The following is a 23,660-nucleotide window of genomic DNA, read 5'->3' as shown; positions in this document are numbered from 1 at the left end:
TTTTGTATGAAACGATCTGATGAACTGAGCATAGAACTGAGATGAGGAGACGAGACGGTGAGATATCGTTACGATATACGAGGAATTAAGGTAAAGAAGGAGGGAGGTAGGTGGAAGTTCACCAAGTTTTCAGAAGAATATACTGCTTTCATATTTCGGGTCAAAGATTAAGCGGTAATGATCAAGATTCCTATTCGGTATGTGCTTGGTTCGAAACCGGCTATACTAACAGTTTTCATGTGGCCTTTCTCAGTTCCTCCAGGATAACACAATCATATTATCTAGCTACTGCCAGCGTAGTTTGAGGACCCACAGAAGTAAAGCAAAAGACTAAAGCGAGGGTGCAGCGTTAAGCAAGCATAATTTAAATTTCACAGCGATAATGGATACCTGGAGAGGCCTTGCGACGAGCTGATCACCCGCCCAAGGAGTCCTACCGTATGTCTAAGATCTAGAAAAACCGAAATGAACGGAGAAGTTCATGGAGGTAGGCCTAGGCCCACTGGGGCTGTAGTGCCAAGGGGAAAAAATGGATACCTGGACCCTTTTAATAGATATTAATGGCAGGAGTAAGAGCGTTGCTCTTTCTAAACTGATTATTTATCGAAGCTCTTGGCACCGAGACTACATAGTATCGATGAAGGGATGACTAATAAATGTGAAGCAGGTTATGGGATGAGAATTTATAGGGGAAACGGAATGAAACCCGCCACAGTGCTGCATTCTCCACCACATATCCCAGACGACGTTACCTGGGATCGAACGCGGGAGGCCGTGGTGATAAGCAGGCAGCTAACCGCCTGAATCCACCAGCAGCGTTGAAAGCATTGTTACGTTATTTTTGTAATGCGGGCAGTGTTAGGATTTTCTTCATAAAGAAACTTACAAAGGAAGTGAGGACTATTGAAAATATGTATTCATAAATATTTAAACTGTTTCCATCATTCTCACAAGCCTACAATTTATGTAGTTCTTTTATTATTACTCATATATTTTAAATGTAGTTTCATTCAATACAGCGTGGCTGGCAGCCTTTTTCGGAGAGCTGGGCACTGTATACTGAACTACGTTCCTACTCATTTATAGAAGGTTTATTCAACAAACAGTTACAAAATGGAGTCCTATAGCACTCCTGTCTATTTGTACATGAAATACATTCTCTGTCTGAAAAGCGCGCGGCTTGTGATTGAGAGCTGAATGGTGTTATCTAAATTAAAGTTGAAGCGATTGCGCTGCCTGACGTAGACATGTGTCAGTTGGGGTTCTTTTGTTTTCCAGTTTATTTAATAACTATTTTCAGTTATTCAGACTACATGGCGTCGAATGACTGGATGAAAATGAATTTGAAACTAAGTGGAAGGAGGCGGTGATCTTAAAAAATATTCGCCCGAGATTTGCCAGGAGGGACTAAGGGAAACGACGGAAATCTCCGTCGGGATGACCGGTGCCGCTGCTGGGATTATAACCGCTCATCTCTAATACAGGTGTGAAGCCTTTCCATTGATTCAGCTTACTTGGAATCAGCCTGTTTTATTTCGCATAAAGTATTTGGGTTTTTTCATCCCAGAAACATGTAAAATGTAACATTTCCTCCGGGTTACCAGTTCCATAAACGCTTTAATATTTTAGAGGATAACAGCGCAATTGGAACTGGTATATCTTCAAACCCTCTAGGTTCTTTGTTATGTATTTCGATTCTGTGCATGATGTTGCTAACTCACCACTTCAGCTTGAGCGGAAATAGAATCCAGGGACCTAGGTTCTTTTTCCCCTTCTTTTCATATTCCTCTTTACGTAGGTTAGACGCTAGAGAAACTGTGGCCTGCCAACAACGGGTTTCTCGCAAATTGTGTTTTGAATAATCCAGGGAGTTTACAAACGTGGAAGTAAAAACTGAAAGCCCAAAGAGCTAAATGTATTCCGAGTATGTAACTGTTTGTGATCATGATATAAAAAAGCAGCAAAATTGGCAACGAGTAGAAACTAGGTCCAACCGAATTAACACAATTTCAGTTGTCTTTAAGAATGCCTCGCGTATTAGCCTGTTTATTATACGAACTTATAAAAAACCACTTCATCTGTTGAAATCCCGGTTTTAATTTTAAGCATGATATTATGTAACTTAAGGGCGCAAAAAGCAAACACATTTACCAATAACACCGATATATATACTACCATAGTCAATAAGTTCTTGGACTGGCTGCAAAGTGTCGTTGCAGTGCACTACAGTGGATAGATTGAGGCACAGTATGATGCCATGTCAGTTCATCTCCCGTCAGAGCAAGGGGCAGTTATGTACACACAGTGTAAGCAGAACTATGGCCTATATTGTGAACTGCAATTAAATGCAAGTGGCGGAAATCGAAAATGTGGAAGTTTGAACAATAGGCAAAAATCAAATTCTGCCAAAAAGTAGGCAAATTCCCTAGCGAAAAGTTTAACATGAGAAATTGGCTGTTGCTACACGACAACGCCCCTACATATCGCTCTGTTCTTGTCCAAGAGGAACTGACAAGGCAACATGTCACCATTTTGCCACACCCTCCGTACTCACCTGATCTCGCACCCTGCGATTTCTTTCTCTTTCTCCTCTTGAAAGAAAAGCTACGTGGTCGTAGATTTCAGTCGTCCGAGGAGGTCGTCATTGCCACAAAAGACGCCGTACGGGAATTTCCTGCCAATATGTTTTCGGCAGCTATATCAACGTTGGCAGACTTGTATAGCGGCCAACGGCAACTGTTTTGAGGTCCGATGTGGATCTGTGTAAGTGTATGTAAATACCTTGTAATATGATGAGATAAAACCACAGTCCACGAACTTAATGACTGCACCACGTTGCCCTTGACGTTATCTGTACCTATAATTAAATATATATCACTGATTTATATGCATATTATTCAGTAACACAGTATTCATGTCTGATTATACAGGCAATGTATGATGAAGGGAATGATGTCTAATAATTATATTCAGTACACCGAGTTCAGTGTGGAAGATATTTCGATCTGCTTCTGAAGAAATACGTAAGCCGTTCTCGTCTTATTACCGTCATCCCACGTTTCACCTTACTTTCAAACGGAACCTACAGAGACCGAACCCTAGCGGGCTAACCGTTTCTCATTCACTAAGCCGTCTGAGTTAATTCGGGTCGACGTGTTCTTACGCGATTGTGTTGTTAACTAGAGGACTGTATCCCTGAGGATGTTTCTGGCAGCCGCTTCCTAATCCCGCTTGAGGCGCTGATTTCTCCACGTTCTTCTGTGTCCTCATAGGTAGGCCGTACACCGGAATGCGTCAAGACATGTAACAGTCAAGACACGGTGTTTGCAACATGACGCAAAGAAAGGAACTCAGTTGAAACGAACGAGATTACGGAAACCGCCGCACACCGGTTTGAGTCATGATGCTGACATCAGCTTCATGCTGACGAATCACGAATGAAGCAAGACTTGAGTGTTTTGTCTCATGTCCTGATGTTTGTCTTGACGCAGTTGTTGTGCGGTGGCCCTTACGTAGCTAAAAGCCGTACGATGGACAGAGTACCGTCCAATATGACCTATTAATTTTGGGTCATTTTTTTTCAACATTATCTTAACCTAAACAGATCAGAAGCCTGTTACTGTGGAGGGGTATTCTCATACTTCACATGTGTTGTTAAAATCAACAAGAAATAACCACACATGCAACGCGGGATACACTGAGTTACGTTCTCAAATCCAGTGAGATCTTAAGAGGTAACGGCGAAGCCTGAAGTTACCAACTCACCTCCACCTAATGTCGAGGTTAAGAACATGTGGAGCTTCACCTCTGCTGCACAATACGCCTTCAAAATTTGGTGTTGACGTCAAGGCCCTCACAACGTTACTTTCATTTGTTTTCAAGAGAATCAGAAGGAAAAATACAAAAGCGACAGAAATAATACGAAGAAAACAAAAAATAAAATGAAGTTTGAGGGGCGACATGTTCCTCCTGAACGTCCGTTAATTTTCAACGGACTACACGACATTATATCCCATAAGATAGAAATCTTCATAACAACACCTGTGAGAATGTCAAATCCTACAAGAAAAGGGAGCGATGAGAAGGAGGAAAGCTGGAAAGAATTCAGGGATCACGAGGGAAAGAAAAGGAAGAAGAAGTGTGACGAAAAAAATTAATGTTCTTACGGAAGAGCAAGATGTTCTGGTGTAGCGGCTTTGCTATGCTTTAAGCCGGAGATTCTTTCTCGTGACCAATCTTTGTCACAGTTTCCTCAGATTTATTTTTACCCCGTTTTTGCACTGAATTTTTGGCATACTACATCACAAAACTAGAACAATAATATGGATATATGTCTGCGTTTATGTTGCTCTCTACACATGCAGGTCTTGCGATAGGGCCTTCCCCTTTCCGAGGATTCGTACTAAATATCTATAAACAAGATTCTGGAATCCGGAAAACGTGAGGCTCTTAGAAAGCAGTGGTCCTGCCACGAAGGAAAATAAGAAAAAGTACAGCTAGGACCATGATTTTTTTGCGGAATTCTTCCCTCTGAATTTGAATATTGGAATGTTGGCTGCTGTTGACACCGTATCACCATGTGATCACTGCCGCCTACGTTCACCAGTTGCTGCAATACTAAATTTCGTGGGACTATTATTAGAACTCGTATCTGTCAAGGCGCAATAGCACGAGCAATGTGTCTCCAAATCCGAACTCATGTCAGAAATAATTTATAGTTCTGTTTCTCCCACTTGAAGCACCAGGCACACGTGAAACGCTGTGTTTCATCTTAGACAGTCGATAGCGGTCGGTAGGACTACCCGAACGCGGGATCAGCCCGACCCAAGCCCGCTAACTACGCAGGACAGCATAAACACAGAATAAACATGCATTGAGTGGGATTTGAACTCACGATCCCAGAGTTCGAGTGGGCGAAGACATTTCATGCCTGAGACGGCGCGACCTCTATGACCGGCGCGAGGAAAGAAATAACGTGCAGAAAATTATTTGATAAGAGTTGTAACTCAAATACTGGTTTTAGATGTACGTAAATAAATTATTTTATGTTTCCATACGAAATGAGTAGTATGAAAACTGTCACCGCTTAACAACAGATATAATTAAAAGCAGTAGCCTTTCTGTGTGATTTACGCTAACGATAATTCCATTCCGTTCTTTAGATGTCGCCTGTTATTTTGTACGTGTGGCTTAGTTAACGACTAACTAAACAGACTTCATGGAGTTGAACCTTCCTTGAGAAGCCACCAATTATGGAGCTACTCAACAACTTCCCAGCATTTTATGGAACTCGAAAGTTAATTACCGTTTTCACAAGAGCATTGGTCCCGATCCTGAGCCGGATCGATCCAGTCCATACCACCTCATTTTATCTCCGTAAGATCCGTCTTAATATTATCCTCCCACCTACGTCTTGGTCTTCCTGCTAAGCTACCGACACTCTTAGTAACACGGATTATCGAATGATTGGTTGACAACGAACGAGGAATTAAAAAAAAAATGCAAAGAAGATGTTCGTGCCCTGCTGGAGGTACTACACCGGAATTTGCTTGTAGGGCATGAGGAAAACCACAAAAAAAAACTCGGGCAGAAAATTCGATATCCCGGCAAAGATTCTATCGATCGTCTGTAGAATACAGGGCTGGACGGTTACTGCTTGTTGCAACTCGCCTGGCGCTCGTACCTTTGTACATGTGCAACAGAGCTGGGTTTTCGTAATTACCTTCACTTATTGATCCGTGGCAGCTGGAAATCACACATGACCTTAGTGTTTATTGGATGAGAGGTCACGAGTGATGTAAACAATCAGCTTTCAACTGTCATAGCGTCCGCTCACTGATGTACGGATTTCAGTACGAAATTCAATTAGTACAGCTTAAATGCATTATTTAAAATGGCATTTAGTGTACGACCTCTCAGAGATAATGGAAAGCGAAACACATTTACGAAAATAGATTTTAAATTGTTCTATAACTTGGTGAGAATAAATAATAAATTTCATACCGCTATTCCATGCCAAGTGCACATTTCTATTCATGGTTTTGTAGCATATCCTGTACAGGATGCAACCATGTCCATGTCCGTAAGTACCATAGTCTTTCCATTTTCAACCGAACTTCCTTCTTTATATATTGTGACATGACGCCTGAAAAAGCCGGAATAGCGGAGCCAGAACGAAAGTCCATTGCTAGCCAACGGCTCACCAAACACGTTCCACAACAACGGACAAGTACTTTGCTAGCCAACGGTTCAGCAAACACATTTTCGTAACGACAAATAATTTGCATGGATATGCACAAGCAACAAACAATTCACATGGATACGCGCTAGACTATAAAAACGAACGTGGAGACAAGAACGAGAGTCATCAGTTGAGAATAGCCTGTATCCCATGTGGAGGCGCGGTCGAATACCTCCACCGTAGCCCTGCGAGTCGTAGGAGGCGAAAAAAGGAAGTCTCTAATCTGAGATAGTAAAATATGGTCGCGAGTCCCACTGGACGCAGATCCGAAAACGACTGCGTTGGCGAGGACCAGCAGCAGTTGCAAATGCAGACCCGTCCTCTCGTCAGAGAGAGCACCTCGCATCAGCAAACACGCAATTGCCTGACAGCAATAACAATCTGGTCCTAAGCACAAGATAGGTGCTTTATCCTAAAGGCGCGTCCACATTACTCGTGCTCGTGCTCGTGTGACTCGCTATGCTCACGAGTAATGTGGACGATATGACAAGTCACGAAACAAGCGAATTTTAAATTTTTAATTTAAAAACTGTATCCAATAAATTAAAATACGATTACAGCCCATACACACTAAGAGTAAATACGCGGATCCTCACTCGCCGAAGTCTGGTGAGCTCGCTAAGTAGTGTGGACGAAGATTTACAAGCACAAGTAAAAGCCAGACTAGTCTCCTGACGAGCACAAGCCTGGCTAGCACGAGCACGAGCACGAGCACGAATAATGTGGACGCGCCTTAAGACAGACTGGCCTTTTGGCCGTGGGTCTTAACTTAAGACTCGGACTCAGGACGAGAGCATTCGTCAGACAGTTGTCGAGCAAGGCAAAAGCAGTAGCAAGGAGAATCAAGAACTAATTCAGCCATTCTTGGTTCTTAGTGACTCGTAAGTGACTGATTCGTAAATCAGAATGTAGTCACAGTGGAAGAGAAGACATTCGTAGTCCAGTAAGCGAAGGAGACAGCCTCAGACAATCATTAATCGAGCTGTTATTTTTCTTCCTTGGCACTACAGCCCCAGTGGGTCTAGGCCTACCTCCATGAACTTCTCCGTTCACTTCGGTTTTTCTAGATCTTACACATTCGGTAGGACTCCTTGGGCGGGTGATCAGCTCGTCGCAAGGCCTCTACCTGTACTCAAACACAGAAAAACGCACACAAAAATCCACGCCCTGAGTGGGATTCGAACCCACGATCCTGGCATCCGAGCGAGCGAAGACAGTGCATGTCTTAGACCGCTCATCTACCGTGACCGGCTATCGAGCTGTTGTAGTTGATTGTAATTGTAATCTAAGTGCTAATATGTCCAATAATGCAATCCAGAACCCATTATTATTCGGCACGTAAACGTCTCATACGTCAGAGTATGTTTTTTTTTCATAACGCAAAATTTAATAATTCAGTCCCTTATTCTATAAATCCCTTGCTTATAAATATGCTGTAGTTAAGAAGACGCAAAGTAAAGCTATCCATGTAGCAGGCTGTGTAGGCCCATAGGTTTGTGAGACGTTGGGGTCCCACATTATCTAGACAGTCGGCTCAAAGATGGCGGTAAGGTTGTCAGCTTTACGCGTCGGCCGCCCTTTACTCCCAGGAAAATTTTTTAATTTATTCCTGGTACTCATTTCTGTTAGAGGCTGAATGAACCCGAGGGCCTACTGCGGCCGGAAGGATTACGTCAATTGAAAAAATCCAATGACCTCATCGGTCAACCACTACGCTACCACGTGCCCGCCCATGAATCAAGGGAAACATTCATTAACTAAAATAATTCGTTTTTGAGAAATTTCGGTTACACGGGAAATTAGACTGGTACCTGCAATATTGTCACCTCACGGTCAATTAGGTGAGTGATCTACGAAGGAAAATGTAACGTACACTAAAACCTGAAGCTGTTGTTTTAAGTTGTTCTTACTTAGGACTGTGCAGACTGTGTTGAGCGTGTGGCAGTAGGAGTTAGTCAGTAAACAACGAGCTGTAGATTTCATTGATTTTGTTAGAGAAGCGGAAATGTTTATCACAAACCGACCAAAAGTGTCCCAGGCATTGAACTCTCCCCACCTCCAGTTCTGACGACAAAGAAGAACGGGCGATTGTCACTGTAGGCCTGTTTGACTGAGTGTTAAAATAATATTTCTTATTTAGAAAGAATGCATGAGAGATCCTGTAACTGTCACAGCGGAGGAAAGATCAGTACTTAAAATTTAATACATTTACTAAAACCGAAGAAAATTTAAGGTAATTTAAATAAAATGAAACTGATATAAAACAATGAGAATAATTACTCTTGTAATCTGTTACGTATTTATTACGTCTCTTAAATTTTTCGAACTGCTGCATCAAGTACATAATATGACGCATATGGTCATTACTAGGTAACGGCTCGGTAAATACATTCCTGAAGTTACGCTCTCAACAGTAGGACATCCGTGGCCGGATAGCCGGTGGCTAAACACGTTTCCGCAGCAACGAGTAAACATACAATAATAGAGGAACTGTTGGAGGTGGTGATCTGTATTCGGTTCTTCCCGAAGTTATGAAGGGAGGACAAGTGAGAATGTTCAGTTCAGTTCAGTACTTGAGTTCAGAGATTTGAAGAAAATTTGCAACAGGAGAACAAGAAAGGAGCGAGGCCTCGGCAGTAGATTGGCTGTGAGCTGTTGTGATTGGTTGTAGTTAATAGTGATTATAAAAAAAGGTGTCAGTAAATTCCATCATCCAATCCAGCACCCGTAATTATTAGTCACGTAACAGTATCTTTGTTTTATGGACATGTTGGCTGAAACTCTTAAGAGAAATGGAAACCTCTGCTGTCTTCGTACAAATGTTTGAATCATGAACCTGCAACCTCCAAGCAGCAGTGTCTAAACGGGTTTCTTCAGTGCAAGGTTTGAAAACGGAACGAATTCAATTATATGATGCATCACTCACTCACGAAGCTGAGCCCTTCTCGAGAAACCGCCAATTGTGCAGCTACTCAAGAATTTACCGGAATTTTTTGGGACCCGAATATTCATTAACGTGTTAACAAGAGCCCTCCACTGGTCCCTATCCTGAACAACATCAATTAAATCCATATAATTCCATCATATCGCTCTAAGATCCATTTTAATGTTGCCCATCCACGTACGCCTTGGTCTTCTTGTAGTCTCTTTCCTTCTGGCTTTCCCTCCAATATCCTACATGAAATCCTCTTCTCCCCCATTCGTGCTACATGTCCTTCCCATCTAATCCTCCTTGACTCGATCATTCTAATTATACCTGGACAAGAGTATAAGTTAGGAAGATCTTCATTATGCAATTTATACATGATGCATGCTTAATGCCGCTTTGTTAGACGCCGATTTCAGTAAAGGTAGGGGAAAGGTTGTACTTAGTGCAATTTTCTTCGATCTTTGCAGGAAAATTTTCTAGTGGTGCCTCAAGACAAGCAAGGCTTGCTTTCTGTAAAGCTATACACGCTCTTCGCCGGTCACGGCAGCCGAGCGGTCTAAGGCATGAGCTGTCTCCTCTCGCTCGGAAGCCGGGATCGTGGGTTCGAATCCCACTCAGGGCATGGATGTTTGTGTGCGTTTTTCTGTGTTTGTGTACAGGTAGAGGCCTTGCGACGAGGTGATCACCCGCCCAAGGAGTCCTACCGAATGTGTAAGATCTAGTAAACCGAAGTGAAACGGAGAGTTTCATAGAGGTAGGCCTAGGCCCAAATTGGGGCTGTAGCGTCACAGAAAAAAAATACACGCTCTTCACGGTTATTTTCTTATGACATTCGATTCTTTTTAGTGAAATTAGTTGCATAAATGTGGTTAAATAATCTAAAAATTAACAACTTTATCTGTCCCCATGTTTGACGTCCAGTTTTATACACCTCTAACTTGATGCTGATGTCTCAGTCATTCCGATACTTTGTGCAGCATCGTGTAGTTTTAAATTGGAAGAAACCTCATTTTTCAGTTGATTCAGCGTCGTTAAATACCTGAGAATATATGAAGAAATGACTGGGGATATGAAGGTTCTGGGAAACATATCTGGACTCCTTGAGGGAGATGATAATGCACCAAAATGCGTAGAGTTGACTTCACTGACAGAAACACTTCATTTGACCGAGTGATGTGACGCACATCGCCTAGTAAAACCACGGAAATGGAAACTGTTAAAATGACCAGTGTGTAGAGATTCGCAGTTTGTATTCTTCAAAAGTATTATTTTGAGGCTACAGATCTTGGGGATAAAATAGTGTGGAATCTAATGTGGGAGAGATGAGAGATGCATACACAATTTTTGTTAGTAAACGTAAGAGCAATTTTGAAGGTGTTAATGTATACGTGAGGAAAAAATCAAAATGACTCTAAATAACTGTACTCATCTGCCTCAGGAAAAAGATTATTTGCTGGTCATTGTGAACGCAATAATGAATCTTCGTGTTCTGTAAAAGATGTGGAACATTTTAATAGCTGAGATATTCCTAGCTTCTCAAGTGGGGCTCTGCTCCACATCGTCTGCTGACTGATTCAGTACTTTTCTTCTTCAGAACAAAAAACGAGAAAAAGAAATGCAGAAAGGTACAAGGAAGGGGAGCCTATTTAAATCACTCACTGCACATTTCTTCTTCCAATTTGCTCTCTGTTGAAGGCATAGGATCTTTCTTGCATAATACAAAGCTCTTAGAAATCTCTTAAAATCTTTGCTGAGCGAAAGTTGTTGTAGCTCATACACCTAAATGGGAGGTAGATTTATTTACATTAGTGGAATCAACGTGAAAGAGCTCTCAACTCTTGACTTTAAGAATTAGTCTGAAGTGATCTTTGAGCTGCATGTTATACTTGATCTTCATCTTCTTCCACGGCATTTGTAAAACCAAAGTTGAAAAGTTAAAGGAAAAGAAAGTAGGAATGGTGAAATATAACACAGAACAAGTATAACAGAGCAACAAGGAAATAGTGCAAGCGAAAATGAAAATAGGGTGTGTACAATCTCAGCTCACTGCCTGAACCCGAAACTTCACAGAAAGTGTTTTAACTTCACCACTTACAGAAATATCTTTTGGAATATTGAGGAAATTCAGTCTCCCAGTGTCATTCAAACTGCAGTAGTGTTTCAGTTTTCAATTACGTTTTATTCAAATTCCTTGCTCCTAATTAGAGTGCAAATATGCGTGCCGGTTCTGTCTCCATCCCTTTTACTTCTCCTTACATTTTGTCTCTTTCTTTCTTTCTTCCTGTTACAAGGAAAATTTAGAACCTTACAACCAACTAACACCACGGATCTCAATCCTTCTCAGCGAATGGTAAGATTCTTCACATCTCATGGACACTGCGCATGATTTGTCGCTTTTTTAAAATACCGCCATTGCATCTCTCTAGAGCCAGATGAATCCAGTCCACACTCTCACTCCCTTACTATTTTACAATCTATTTTAGATTCCCACCAATGCCGAGTTCATCCAAAAAGACTCCTTCCTTCAGGATTTCAAATTATAGTTATGTATATATTTTCATACCTCACTTGCATTCTAATCCTCCTTGACTTGGTTATCCTGATGTTATTTCATGACGCCTGCAGAATATGAAGCTTCACATTACCCGATTCTCACACTGTTCCTTGTATGCTTCTCACTCTCTGCCCAAAATGCTGTCCTCAGTATTCTAATTTCAAATACATCAATATCCCCCCACAGCCAGACCGAACAACATCACATCACGTGACTACGAAAGAGACAAACGGTGTCTGATTTGAGAAACCGCATTGAACTCTGGTAATCCAGCTCTGAAAGCTTAAGTTCTTTTGTATGAATTGGAATCTGTTGGCATTTTATATCATCATATCCTAACTCTATTTCAAGATTGTGTGTAAAGTGTTTCTCCATGAGCACGGAACGGCGATGAGCTTATGAAACAAAGGAAACCACAATATGATTGGTTAAACAGCATACATTAGATCTGTATGTGTCTTATGAAAGCCTTATCAGCCTTATCAGTGTTAATAATGTAGTTAAGAATTTCTATGACTGAAAAGTTAGAGAAAACCGAGATTAATGTAAACAGAAATTGTACTGCACTGCATGAAATCATGCATTACTACAGTTCATATGTGGAATCTATTTATGTATGCCTATGAGGAGCTTCACAAATTTTACTTTTCGCCAAATATATTTACAGTGATCAAGTTGAAGATAAGATGGGCAGGACACGTACCACGCATGCCGAAGAACCTGACTGCATAGAGTTTGTCAGACTACTATGACGATCTACACTTAGTTGGGAGTATAATATTAAAAATGGAACTTGCAGAAATAAGATGGGTCGGTACGGACCGGATTCGTCTGGTAAGGGCTGTTTTGAAAGCGGCAATGAACATTCGGGTTCCATGAAATATTGCGAACTCTTGAGTAGCTGAGCGACTGGTGGCTTCAGATGGACTCAGATCCGTGTAGTTAGGTAATAGGAGACGATTTATCGCTATGTCTGCTATGTCTGTGTTGCCAAGTTCTTGGGTGACTGGAAATGGGGTTTCGGATTGGTAATTGGTTTTATTTATTACTTCCAGGTCGTAACTACAAATAATTATCACACGCTTTGCAGATTTATACAATTTACAATCACTCAACACCGATCTCTTCAGTCTATCTCCACTAGTCTTCATGGATGTATAACACAGGAACTAAATCACACACTCCCGATAACACTGCACTGTAGCACACATAAAGTCTTCAAATCACACGCCCAGTCTTCGCATGCCGACCTCCTGTGCTCTCCTATACTCCTCGTTTAAATTCGCTCCTCCAGCTTACGAATGACTTGAATGTCGTTGCATTCACATGAAAACTGGACGTTTTCAAAGTCAAAGTCACAGTGCGACTGACGGTCAGTCAGTCAGTAAGTCCTCAGAGTCACTTTACGACTGGTGGTTTTATAATGCCAGTCATGCCAAACACATTGCGACTGACGGTCAGTGAGTCAGTAAGTCTTGGTGTCGAGCCCCATCTGGGGCTCATGACCAAATACTTATTGCTGTTTGACAGTTACGGTCTTGGTTTGCTTTGTGGGCGCCCTCTCTGGGGACGGGTCTGTCTTTTGTACGAGTATATGCTGCTGGTCCTTGCCAGCGGTTTTAAAGTTAAAGTTAAAGTTAAAGTCACATTGCGACTGACGGTCAGTCAGTCAGTAAGTCTTGGTGTCGAGCCCCATCTTGGGCTCATAACCAGATATTTATTATTGTTTTACAGTTACGGTCTTTTTTGTGGGGCGCCCTCTCTAGCCAGAGGACGGGTCTGTCTTCTGTATATGCTGCTGGTTCTTGCCAGCGCAGTCTTTCTCGGGTCCGAGTCCCTTGGGACAAGCGACCATATTTTACTGTCTCAGATTTGAGACTTCCCTTTTTGTCGCCTCCTACGACTCGCAGGGTCACGGTGGAGGTATTCGACCCCGCCTCCACACGGGTTAGTTATTCTGGGATTTTCCAATTGCCTCTTCTGACTAAGCTTTCCTCTGTCCCTTGTTTAAAACAACTTGACACGGGCCACGTAGAAAACACCGTTCCTATGTAACCGTTCCTAGCGGTTTTGATGTCAAGTCTCATTATTTATAGCTACAAGTCTGACTCCATGGAAAACACTGTCTTCTCTTCTAGAGTATTGTTGTTTTACCTAGCAACGAGTTGTAACACGGTTCTCAGAGAACAAAACTTCTATTTTTGTGTTTTCGCTGGAACGTGTATACTGAGTCGTTGCCTAGCAATGGGTATATGCGACACAATACATACAAACATCTGTGCCCAGCGTTTCGCTGGTAATGGTTTACTACATGAAGATTGAAGGATATCATGTAACATCACATATTTTCAAAATCTGTCTCTCTTAATGACAAAACTGCATGTCTATACTACATTCATGATAAATAAGAAATTTTATTACTTCAGTTAAGATTATTTTAATAAAAACCCTAGTGATGAATGAACTCTTCTTCTGTATTTCGAAGATAAACTGTTCAAAATATTAACCAAATACTATAGAGTTCAATAAGTAAAATAATTGTCGGCGAACTACCGGGTTTTGATATCACATGAGTTTGGTACCTTCTCTCTTCGCGACTACATCCAGAGTTGATTTTCTGCCTGAAGCCAGAGGTTGTAACAGATTCTGTCATTTCTTTAGACCGTCTATGCTGCGCTCCCTTGCAGTTCACTTCCATTCCATAACTCGCTGTTATCCTCCCATAACATATGGAAATGAGCAAGCGGCTTCAAACAACCAGTAACAGGATAGAGCGGACGCAAGTGACCCCCTTCTTTCTGGGTCAAGAATCCGTAGATCTTTAATGAACTAGTGCTTGTGCACGGTTTGTTATTTTGCATATCCTTTTCTGCAATACTGTCGCTTGTAGCTTGCAAATCAAGGGCTGCATGAGTATTTGAAACTGCTGAAACTATTGTTCAAGAGGTAACATGCCCTTGTGTTGCATGAAGGAGTCGCTGCTTTGTTTCAGAAATACGGGAACATGTGTACTGGTGTTACCCTGCCTAACTACCGTAATAGTAATTGGAATGACTCGTGAAACGAGCAGGTCTTTCATATTGCAGTCGCTTTGAACTATGTGAAGAACGGGGTATTAACAATGATCTAGACCTGCGATTTAATTAAAGTTCCCTTCAGTACACGAGATTAAAATTGAACATGGCTCAACTTGGCCATCCATAAGAGACGTATCACTCATGTCGTAACAGTACACATTGTGGACTGAGACCACTACAGCATGACAGTTAGTTAGGGGATTACGTCGACTGGGAGATGTACAAACGGCTACATTTCATGCACTCCAAATGAGTAATTTCGACGGTAAAACTAAAAAGAACCAAATCTATTCCTGTAACAGGCCATGGAGGCCCATAGGATTGTGAGACGTTGAGGGTCTCACATTATCTAAACAATCGGCTCACAGATGGCGGTATGGTTGTCAGCTTTAAACGTCGTCCGCCCTTTACCTCCGCAGGAAGATTTCTGTTTGAGGCTGAGTCGATCCCAGGACCATAGTACGCCGGGAAGAATCAGGTCAATTGAAAGAATCCACCTCACCAGGACTAGGACCCGCGACCTTCCAGCTTGTAGCATAGTGCCTCAACCAACTACGCTACCCGTGTAATTTTGATGGCGACAAAAAAAGCTTGGACTAACTACAATCATACAGACTTATTGGACGTCCTAAAGAAGTAATTAATTTTTCCTCACAACTTAATTACTTTAGGTTCTCTACTGGATTAAGATCCGCGACATAGAAAACTACTTATTTACTTAATTCGTTCCTCTTATACCTTACGGTGTCGAGGTTATTTTTCATTTTGATCATTTTACAGACGATAGGACTCCTTGGACGGGTGATCAGCTCGTCACAAAGCCTATACCTACACACAGGAAAACACAAACACAGAATAAACACATACACATATCAAACATCCCTGGCTTGTGTGGGATTCGAACCCACGAGCGAAGACAGTTCATGCCTCAGACCTCTCGGCTGCAGTGACCGGCGATATAGGAATACATTTAATGAAAACTTTCATATCGAATTCCAACCATGTTTATTCCGTCTTATAAATCCTTCTGCTACTGAAGGGGACTATTGAACCAGTGATGTCAGTTGCCACGAAGTGAGTACCACAAAACAAATATATTTTACCTTACTTGTTTTTACCACTTCAGTTGGAAGCTGTTCCTTCATTCAGTCTAATGGACATTTGGTAAGTCCACATGGTTAGAGGGTGCATCCGTCACAGGAATAAAGAATTGTAGATATTTACATGTATGCACGAAGCGGGATTGGAACATATGACAGATTGGCCACGGACCGAGCAGCAGCTGCGATCGGCTGCAGGTAAATTTTCGAGTAGCCTCTAAATAACAGTGTATGGAGTTTTATAAGTCCCTTGCGCGAAGTAAACCAAACGCGTATTTGCGACGTGGGCTCCTAGCCCATTTCCTCCCACACCTCAATCAACGCCGCGGTGTCGTGATGTAAACAGCTCTGAATCGGGGGTACCCGGGTTTGATTGCCGGTTCATAATCACCTATTCTGACTGAGATTCTTAGTAGTTTTCACAGCAACTCCAAGAAAATGGTGGGGCAGTACCATAAAATTTGCATGGCCGCTAACTTTCTTATCCTGTACAATTCACTATCATCGCACGGTTTGACACTTTCCGTCAGCAGCAAATGTTGTTGAATAAACCAAGAATTACAAGTTGCGACATCAACTCCTACGTAACAGATCCGTGAGAGGCATGTCCCTTTTCCATAGACGAGCCACTGAATCATCCCAGTTCAGATGTGCGGCTTCGCATTGCGAGTAATTCCGTAGAGTCAACAAGGGCTCGTTTGCTTTTGCCTGTGGCAGAAAAGTATTGATCTGTCCCTCTACCCTGGAGATAAACAGAGAAGCTGAGTATTTTTCTTCATCAAAATACAGAATGAAAACATAACGGCATGAGGAGGTTAAAATTACAATAATGACGAAATTAAGAGCAGATTACGTAGACCAAGTCCTTAATAAAATTCTGAATATGTTGTCTTTCGATCTCCTGTCAATTAAAATATAAATAGTAATATAGTCTCTGTGCTTAACTGGTTAAGTACTATGCTATGAAGGCGTATGAGGAGTGGATATATAGATCCATATTTTCTTGATCTCGGCGCTAGTTTGAGTTGAATGGTCAGCTTCACGTCTCGGCCGCTTTAATCCATGGGAAAGAGCCCTCAGCACCCATTTGATAGGAGGCTGGGTGAACCCCAAAGCCGGTCTGGACGATGTGGACTAGAGAAAAATCTTGACCTTACAGGGACTCGAACATCGACCCCTCAGTTGTCCAGCCCGTAGCCAGTCGCTATACAGACTCCCCAAAATATAAATGTTCAAGTATAAACATATACGTTACCCGCTGCTTTATATACCAGTATTGTCACGTTTTAGCTGTGTGACGCGACAAATAACTTCACGCCGATATTCGGTGCTAGCGAATTTGTTTATTGCACACTCGTTCTTACACTTACACACGTAAGTACAAGGTGCGTCAAAAGTCAGACAATATTAAAAACGTTATGAACAGTAAACTTTATTATTTGGTTTTAACACATATGAGTACAGTGTAAACATAAAAGTGTTTGGTTTCCCTCAATTAACTCACTGAAACAAAAGTCTATTTCCCAAAAATAACAACCGACAGATGACCACCATTCCGCTGTAGGCACTCTGCAACTCTCTTCCTAAAATCATTTATTAGTCTTTGCAGCATCTTTACGGAAATTCGTTCAACTTCTTCCCGAATTCGATGTTTCAACTCCTGAACTGTGTGGGGTGATGGAGCTTTGAAAACTTGGGATTTCCGATGCCCCCAGAGAAAAGAAATCACTTGTGGAAAGATCGGGTGACCTGGCTGGCCATATGAGGTCCCATATCTGGAGATATGAATTTTATAGGGGTAGAAGTGGAGATCTTTGTGCAAAATCCGTCGAACGCTGGCTTCGGACAGCCGAGTGTTGTAGCCGGGCGACGCGCAGACCGGCGTGGATTTCGTTCAATGGCTTCTCTCACTGCCGCTACATTCTCCGGTGTACACGTTGTTTTTATGTTATCACCTTTCTTCTTAGAACCAGTAGTCTCAAAGTTTTGAACCCAGGTCTTGATGGCATGGGCAGATGGAACAGCACGATTGCGATGAATACCAAACTCTCCTCGAAATTCAAGCTGAGCGATCACGAAACTCTAACCGTTTTTGTAAAATGCTTTCACAGCAAAAGTACATTGTGATCCTGTCCGTAGCGCCAATGCAATTAAAGCGCTTTGAAGTAGGCCGCTGGGTGGTAGTAGTGGCATCCTCTCCACTCAAACCAATTCAGAGAAAACACCACTGCCAAATCGCCCGATTCATTGACGCACCCTGCACAACGTCTTTACTTTCACAATTCTTCTGTATTTCAACGTTGTTTTAAATTCTGTGGTGTTTCGCGGTCAGTTACCTAGCAACGCTGTGTCCATCCACGTTACATTGCTCCCTTCTAAAATGTGTTCGTCCCGAACAGCCTAATGGTATTTCCCTTCATTTGCTGGATTTAACTGACTTGTAGCTTCATCAGAAGTTGTAGGAGGCAGAGATGTTGCTGTGAGGGGGAACATGGTCATTAGGACATGGTTAAATCCTTCCACCATCTGTTGACAATTCTTGCGAAATCGTTTAAGCCCAAACGCCTGGATGGCTCGTCCAAAACCATAAACTTGTGAATCAATCCAGGCGGATCGCTCAGCGACGGTCCAATTAGGGTTTTCCTTGCTTACTTTATAAATAACTTTCTCAACAATACTCATTACTCTAACATAACTAATATTCCTTGTATATGTAATTATGATTTTCTCATTTGGATCCATAATGGACTCCTCTACAATATGCACAGTGCGAGAGTCAACGAAGCGCTCTCCCCACTTTGGTATCCCGTTAGTCTTAGTGAACAGGCGCTTAGTAAATAGCTTGCTTCCTCGTATTTCCCGACTTACTGTGTCCTCAGACAATACATGTTTGCTATGGGGGTTTGGATAACGCTTCCATAAGCCTTGGGCAACTTGATCCCAACTAAAATGGAACACAGACGTACTTTCAAAATACTTCATTTTTCTACTGATCCCTTCGGAGCTGGACTTTTATAACTTTGTCTCAAACGGAATAGAACGCACCATCTAGGAGCCTTTGATATCGGCCATTGTCATGCAACGAAACCCTTGTCCTTTCATCTCCAGGGAAACGCGTTTGTTGTTTAAGTTATTCCCAGGCAACGGCCCACTCTTATTGCGTTACCATGGAAGTATCTCTTCCAGGTTCACGACATGCGACAATATGTCTGTGTTTAACATAGTCTCTCAACCCATGGAAGAATGTAGGCTGTGAGTGTCTCAGAACAAAATGTTGAGGAATATATTAGACCAGGAGAGGAACAAACATGGGAGCGGAGAAAATTATGCAGTGAGAAGGTTCGTTATTTTTATTTTCCACCTCATATAATACAAGTGATAAGTCAAGGAGACTGAAATGAATAGGGCATTTATAACACATCTGAGAAATGAGAAGTGCACAAAATGTAATTGGTGGAGAATCTCGAGAAGACTTATTCCAGCAACGGTCACCATCCCATATATGTATTCATTATTTCCGTGACGGCAGTCAGTAGCTCAGAAGATATAGCGACTTCAGTTAGGCAGATTTGTGGACCGCACCATAGTTCAAGCGGTTAGTCGCTGGCTTCCCATAGCGGCGGCCCGGGTTCGATCCCGTGTCTGGTCAAGTGGGATTTGTGGTGGACAAAGTGGCGCTGGGGCAGGTTTTCTCCGAGTACTTCGGTTTCCCCTGCCAATCTTTATTCCACCAATTGCTCCACAATCACCCTCACCTATCATCTGGGGCTGGTACAATAGGCCAGAATTGGCCGCAGTACAAGGGACTTAGTCCCACCCCACTAGCAATAAAAACAAAAAATCTAAATAATTTCTAAAACAGTTTCAAATTTTACTGATATTTATACATTCTATGCGTAATTAACATTTTTTTTACAAAATAAATAATTTAGAATATTGAATATGAACTGAACAGGATTAATTTATTATTTGTCTTGAATTCGATTTGGTTCACTGTGGAGGCGAGTTAGGATACCTCCACCGTAACCATGCGAATCGCTGAAGGCGGCGAAAAAGAAAACCGGTGCCTGGGGGTACAAATGGGCCACACTGTCACTGGGGGACATAACTACATGGGCCTGGTCCTCTACGTTTGGAGTTGGATGCAAAACTGATGCCTTGTTCTGTAAAAAAAAATACTGTTGTGAAATGCACAGAATGAAATTGTATGGTCAAAATCGCGACAGAATAGACGAGTATGGCAGGACCTGCTAAGCAAGGCAGTGGCTCAAAAAGGGCTGTTTTGCCGATGGTGTTGATCGTAATGAATCTTATTGTGATGATGATGATGATGATGAAGAAGAATTCTATTTAAGCTCGACATAAGGCATAGATTATACTGAACCGATATGAAATGTATTTCAGTCCATGCTGTTGTTTTCAGGATAGGAACATAATCAAAATATAAAATTCGGTAGTAGTTTCGGATATGAAACACACGGACTTAAGGACAAAAGGACACGACGTCCATCGTGTGAGTCCGTTTCATATATACCACATGAAAATTTAGGTCACTGCAGGGCTCTTAATAGCAGCTCATTTCTCGAAATAGAAAGAACTATTAGAATTAAGGGCCGGTCACGGTAGCCGAGCAATCTAAGGCATGCACTGTCTTCGCTCGCTCGGAAGCCGAGATCGTGGGTTCGAATCCCACTCAGGGCATGGATATTTGTGTGCGTTTTTCTGTGTTTGTCTACAGGTAGAGGCCTTGCGACGAGCTGATCACCCGCCCAAGGAGTCCTACCATACGGGTAAGATCTAGTAAACCGAAGTGAAAGGGAGAGTTTCATGGAGGTAGGCCTAGGCCCAAAATGAGGGCTGTAGCGCCAAAGGAAAAAAAATAGAATTAAGGGAAGATTCACTTGCGTGTGCCTGTCCTCATCTATTTGGATTAACGGTTTAGTTCATGTGTGCACAGTAGCTTAATCGAATTTTAACTATCTACGAAAAGAACTTAATTTTCATAATTGACTCCGAAACATGACTAAACCAATATATTCACCTGAAAAGCGGAAGTAATGACAGAGCACGGTTTCAGCGTTTCCTTTAGAAGGTTCAAAACTGACATCCTTCTGAACATCTCATTCATAGTATGCAATTTAAATCACATTAGGTCAGATGAGGAAGAGAAATCGCAGTATATGATCCCAGGTCTCAGTAAATTCGGTTAATTGTGCTGTAGAGTGGGACTTAAACCTGAGAATGCCAGAGAGTTTCCTTCGCAACAAATTTGTTTTCATTTGAAGAAGATATTGCTGAAGAGGATATTTGAAAGAAGAAAATTATAGGAGAAATGAGAAAATTATGAATGAAGATCTTCATAATTTGTACTCTTATACCAAACAGCATCACGAAAGGAGAGTTAAGCAGGAAATTTGGGACGAATTGGGAAGCTAAAAAATTCAAAAATAATTTCAGTCAATTATCTGAAGTAAAGATATCACTTAGGTTACTAGACGTAGTTGGATGAGTAATACTATTAAAGCAGGCAAGAAAATAAATTAACAAATCAGAAGGTATTTGGAGAAAAAATAGACGAAAACGTAAGCTTTGGGACAAGTATGATATAGGGGTATGGATTGAATAAACCTGCCTGAGCTTGGCTCAAATTTTGGGCATTTGTAAACACGGCAACGAATATTCAGGTGCTATATAAATAGGAAATATTATCAGATTAATAGTGACTATTCAGGGAAGACATTACAAGCATGGAGAAATTTTATTTTAACGATAAGAACGCCATTCCTTAGAGCATCAAAATTAATATTTTATAAAACTCACGAAACGTTTCGAAAAACCGATTATGTCAATATTTCCGCACATGTTTTAAACTGCTAGCACAATTCTGTCACTTAAAATAATTCTTGTACTTAATATCCATATTTAATGGATAGATTGTATAATTATTGGAGTTAAATAAAAAAAATTCTAAACAACGTATCTCTTTTTTTTTTCCAAATTTTGTACTCTGACTCAGAAGGTCATATTCGCTTGGCACGTTCGGCAACAGCGCCAGCTGGCAAGAACACGGAAAGAAAGTTCTTTTAAAATTAATTCTAGATAATCATAATTTCACTGTCGTTGTACATTAAGTTGAACACTACAATACAAAACAATAAAAACAATAGATCAATTATTTAGTTGTTTGGTCATTTATCCAATTATATATTTATTTATTCACTAGGAACTCCACTTCGCGTGATCACAACTCCTACAAATTTCAAGAAGTCCTTATAAATAAGCTTAAGCATTTTGCATGGAAATGACGACAGCAGATGACAGAGAGACTAATGCTGATCGTGTGAAAAGTAGACACAGTGCAACAGGATGCTGCAATACAACATTATTGTTGGCACGCAAACCTACGAGCAGGCTTAACCATTACCTGTCACCAATGATTGCCCACATATCACTCAGCATCATAACTGCTTTATTTTATAGAGATATTTTCAAGCATAGTAACTAGTGATTTGATATTTAAGTAATTTCATAATTTAGTATTAAGTTAACATTTAGAGTTCCGTAGCACCTGTTAAAATGACGAGGCCCTTGTTCCTTTACTTTCAGATACTCATGAATTGCTACGTAAGGTTTAGAATGCGACAGTAGCAGCAGATGTAGCTTTGTATCTGCTCGCCTGCAACAATATTCTTACACGTTGTACTACTGTGAATGGAACGCCAACTTGTAGCATTTAAGGCTCTCACATAGGTGGCTATCAGCGGTTGTCTTCTGGAATGTAACGCAATGTAGTCCGTTGAAAGTCCGCCAACGATTCGGAGGAAAATGTCGCCTCAATCTTCAGGGTCGGAGAATAAACTAAACAAAATACCCTGAGGACGGAGGCGAAATGCTCATTCGAAATGTAGACTGACTTTCAACGGACTACACGGCATTATATCCCAGAAGACAGAATTCTTCGTGTAACAATCACGTTTGACTTTGCGTTTTGTTTTCTTGCCGTCTACGTCCGACGTCGGTTAATATTCTCCCGTTGTTTTTCTTTATTGACACTAGATGTTTCGGCATAACCGGTCATCATCAGGTGTATAGTTTTCTGTGATACAGGAACCTGCTGCTGACTGTAATGCTGTTCTGCTTTTCTTATGTAGTTGCCTCGGGTTACTTCTGGTTATGCGGATTAACCAGCCGGTCACGGTAGCCGAGCGGTATAAGGCATGCACTGGCTTCGCTCGCTCGGAAGCCGGGAACATGGGTTCGAATCCCACTCAGGGCATGGATGTTTGTTTGCGTTTTTCTGTGTTTGTCTAGAGGTAGAGGCCTTGCGACGAGCTGATCACCCGCCCAAGGAGTCCTACCGAATGTGTAAGATCTAGTAAACCGAAGTGAGACGGAGAGTTTCATGGAGGTAGGCCTAGGCCCAAATGAGGGCTGTAGCGCCAGTGGAAAAAAAATGCGGATTAACCAGCTGTGTTATTTAGATGTCATTAATTACCAAAAGCTGTACATCTGACGATGGATGTTAGGCCGAAACATGTAGTGACAATAAAGAGAAAACAACGGGAGAATATTAACCGACGCTGTACACAGACGGAAAAATAGCGGAACACAAAGTCAGATCTACGCAGTGCAACAGGATGCAGCAATTTAACAATATTAACCACCTTTGTTTTTAACGTCGTTACGTTTAGACCCCATTACGTTTAAACTGCACTGCTGAGGTCAAGATTCTGACCACAGTAGGAGGAAGAAGGTCTAC

At 41.6% G+C, this 23,660-nt stretch overlaps 1 protein-coding gene across 1 annotated transcript; it reads right to left on the bottom strand.

The window, feature by feature from the left end:
• Positions 1–18,301: 18,301 nt before the first annotated feature.
• LOC111872375 (protein preli-like) lies at positions 18,302–18,883 on the bottom strand. The gene has a single exon (XM_023866189.1). It carries the CDS (start codon positions 18,881–18,883, stop codon positions 18,302–18,304), a length of 582 nt encoding a protein of 193 aa, XP_023721957.1.
• Positions 18,884–23,660: the final 4,777 nt, after the last annotated feature.

Source organism: Cryptotermes secundus, unplaced genomic scaffold (genome assembly GCF_002891405.2).
Source record: "Cryptotermes secundus unplaced genomic scaffold, Csec_1.0 scaffold883, whole genome shotgun sequence".
Lineage (NCBI taxonomy): Eukaryota > Metazoa > Arthropoda > Insecta > Blattodea > Kalotermitidae > Cryptotermes > Cryptotermes secundus.
Note: the sequence above shows the minus strand (reverse complement) of the source record. Positions and strands in the feature narration are given on the sequence as shown.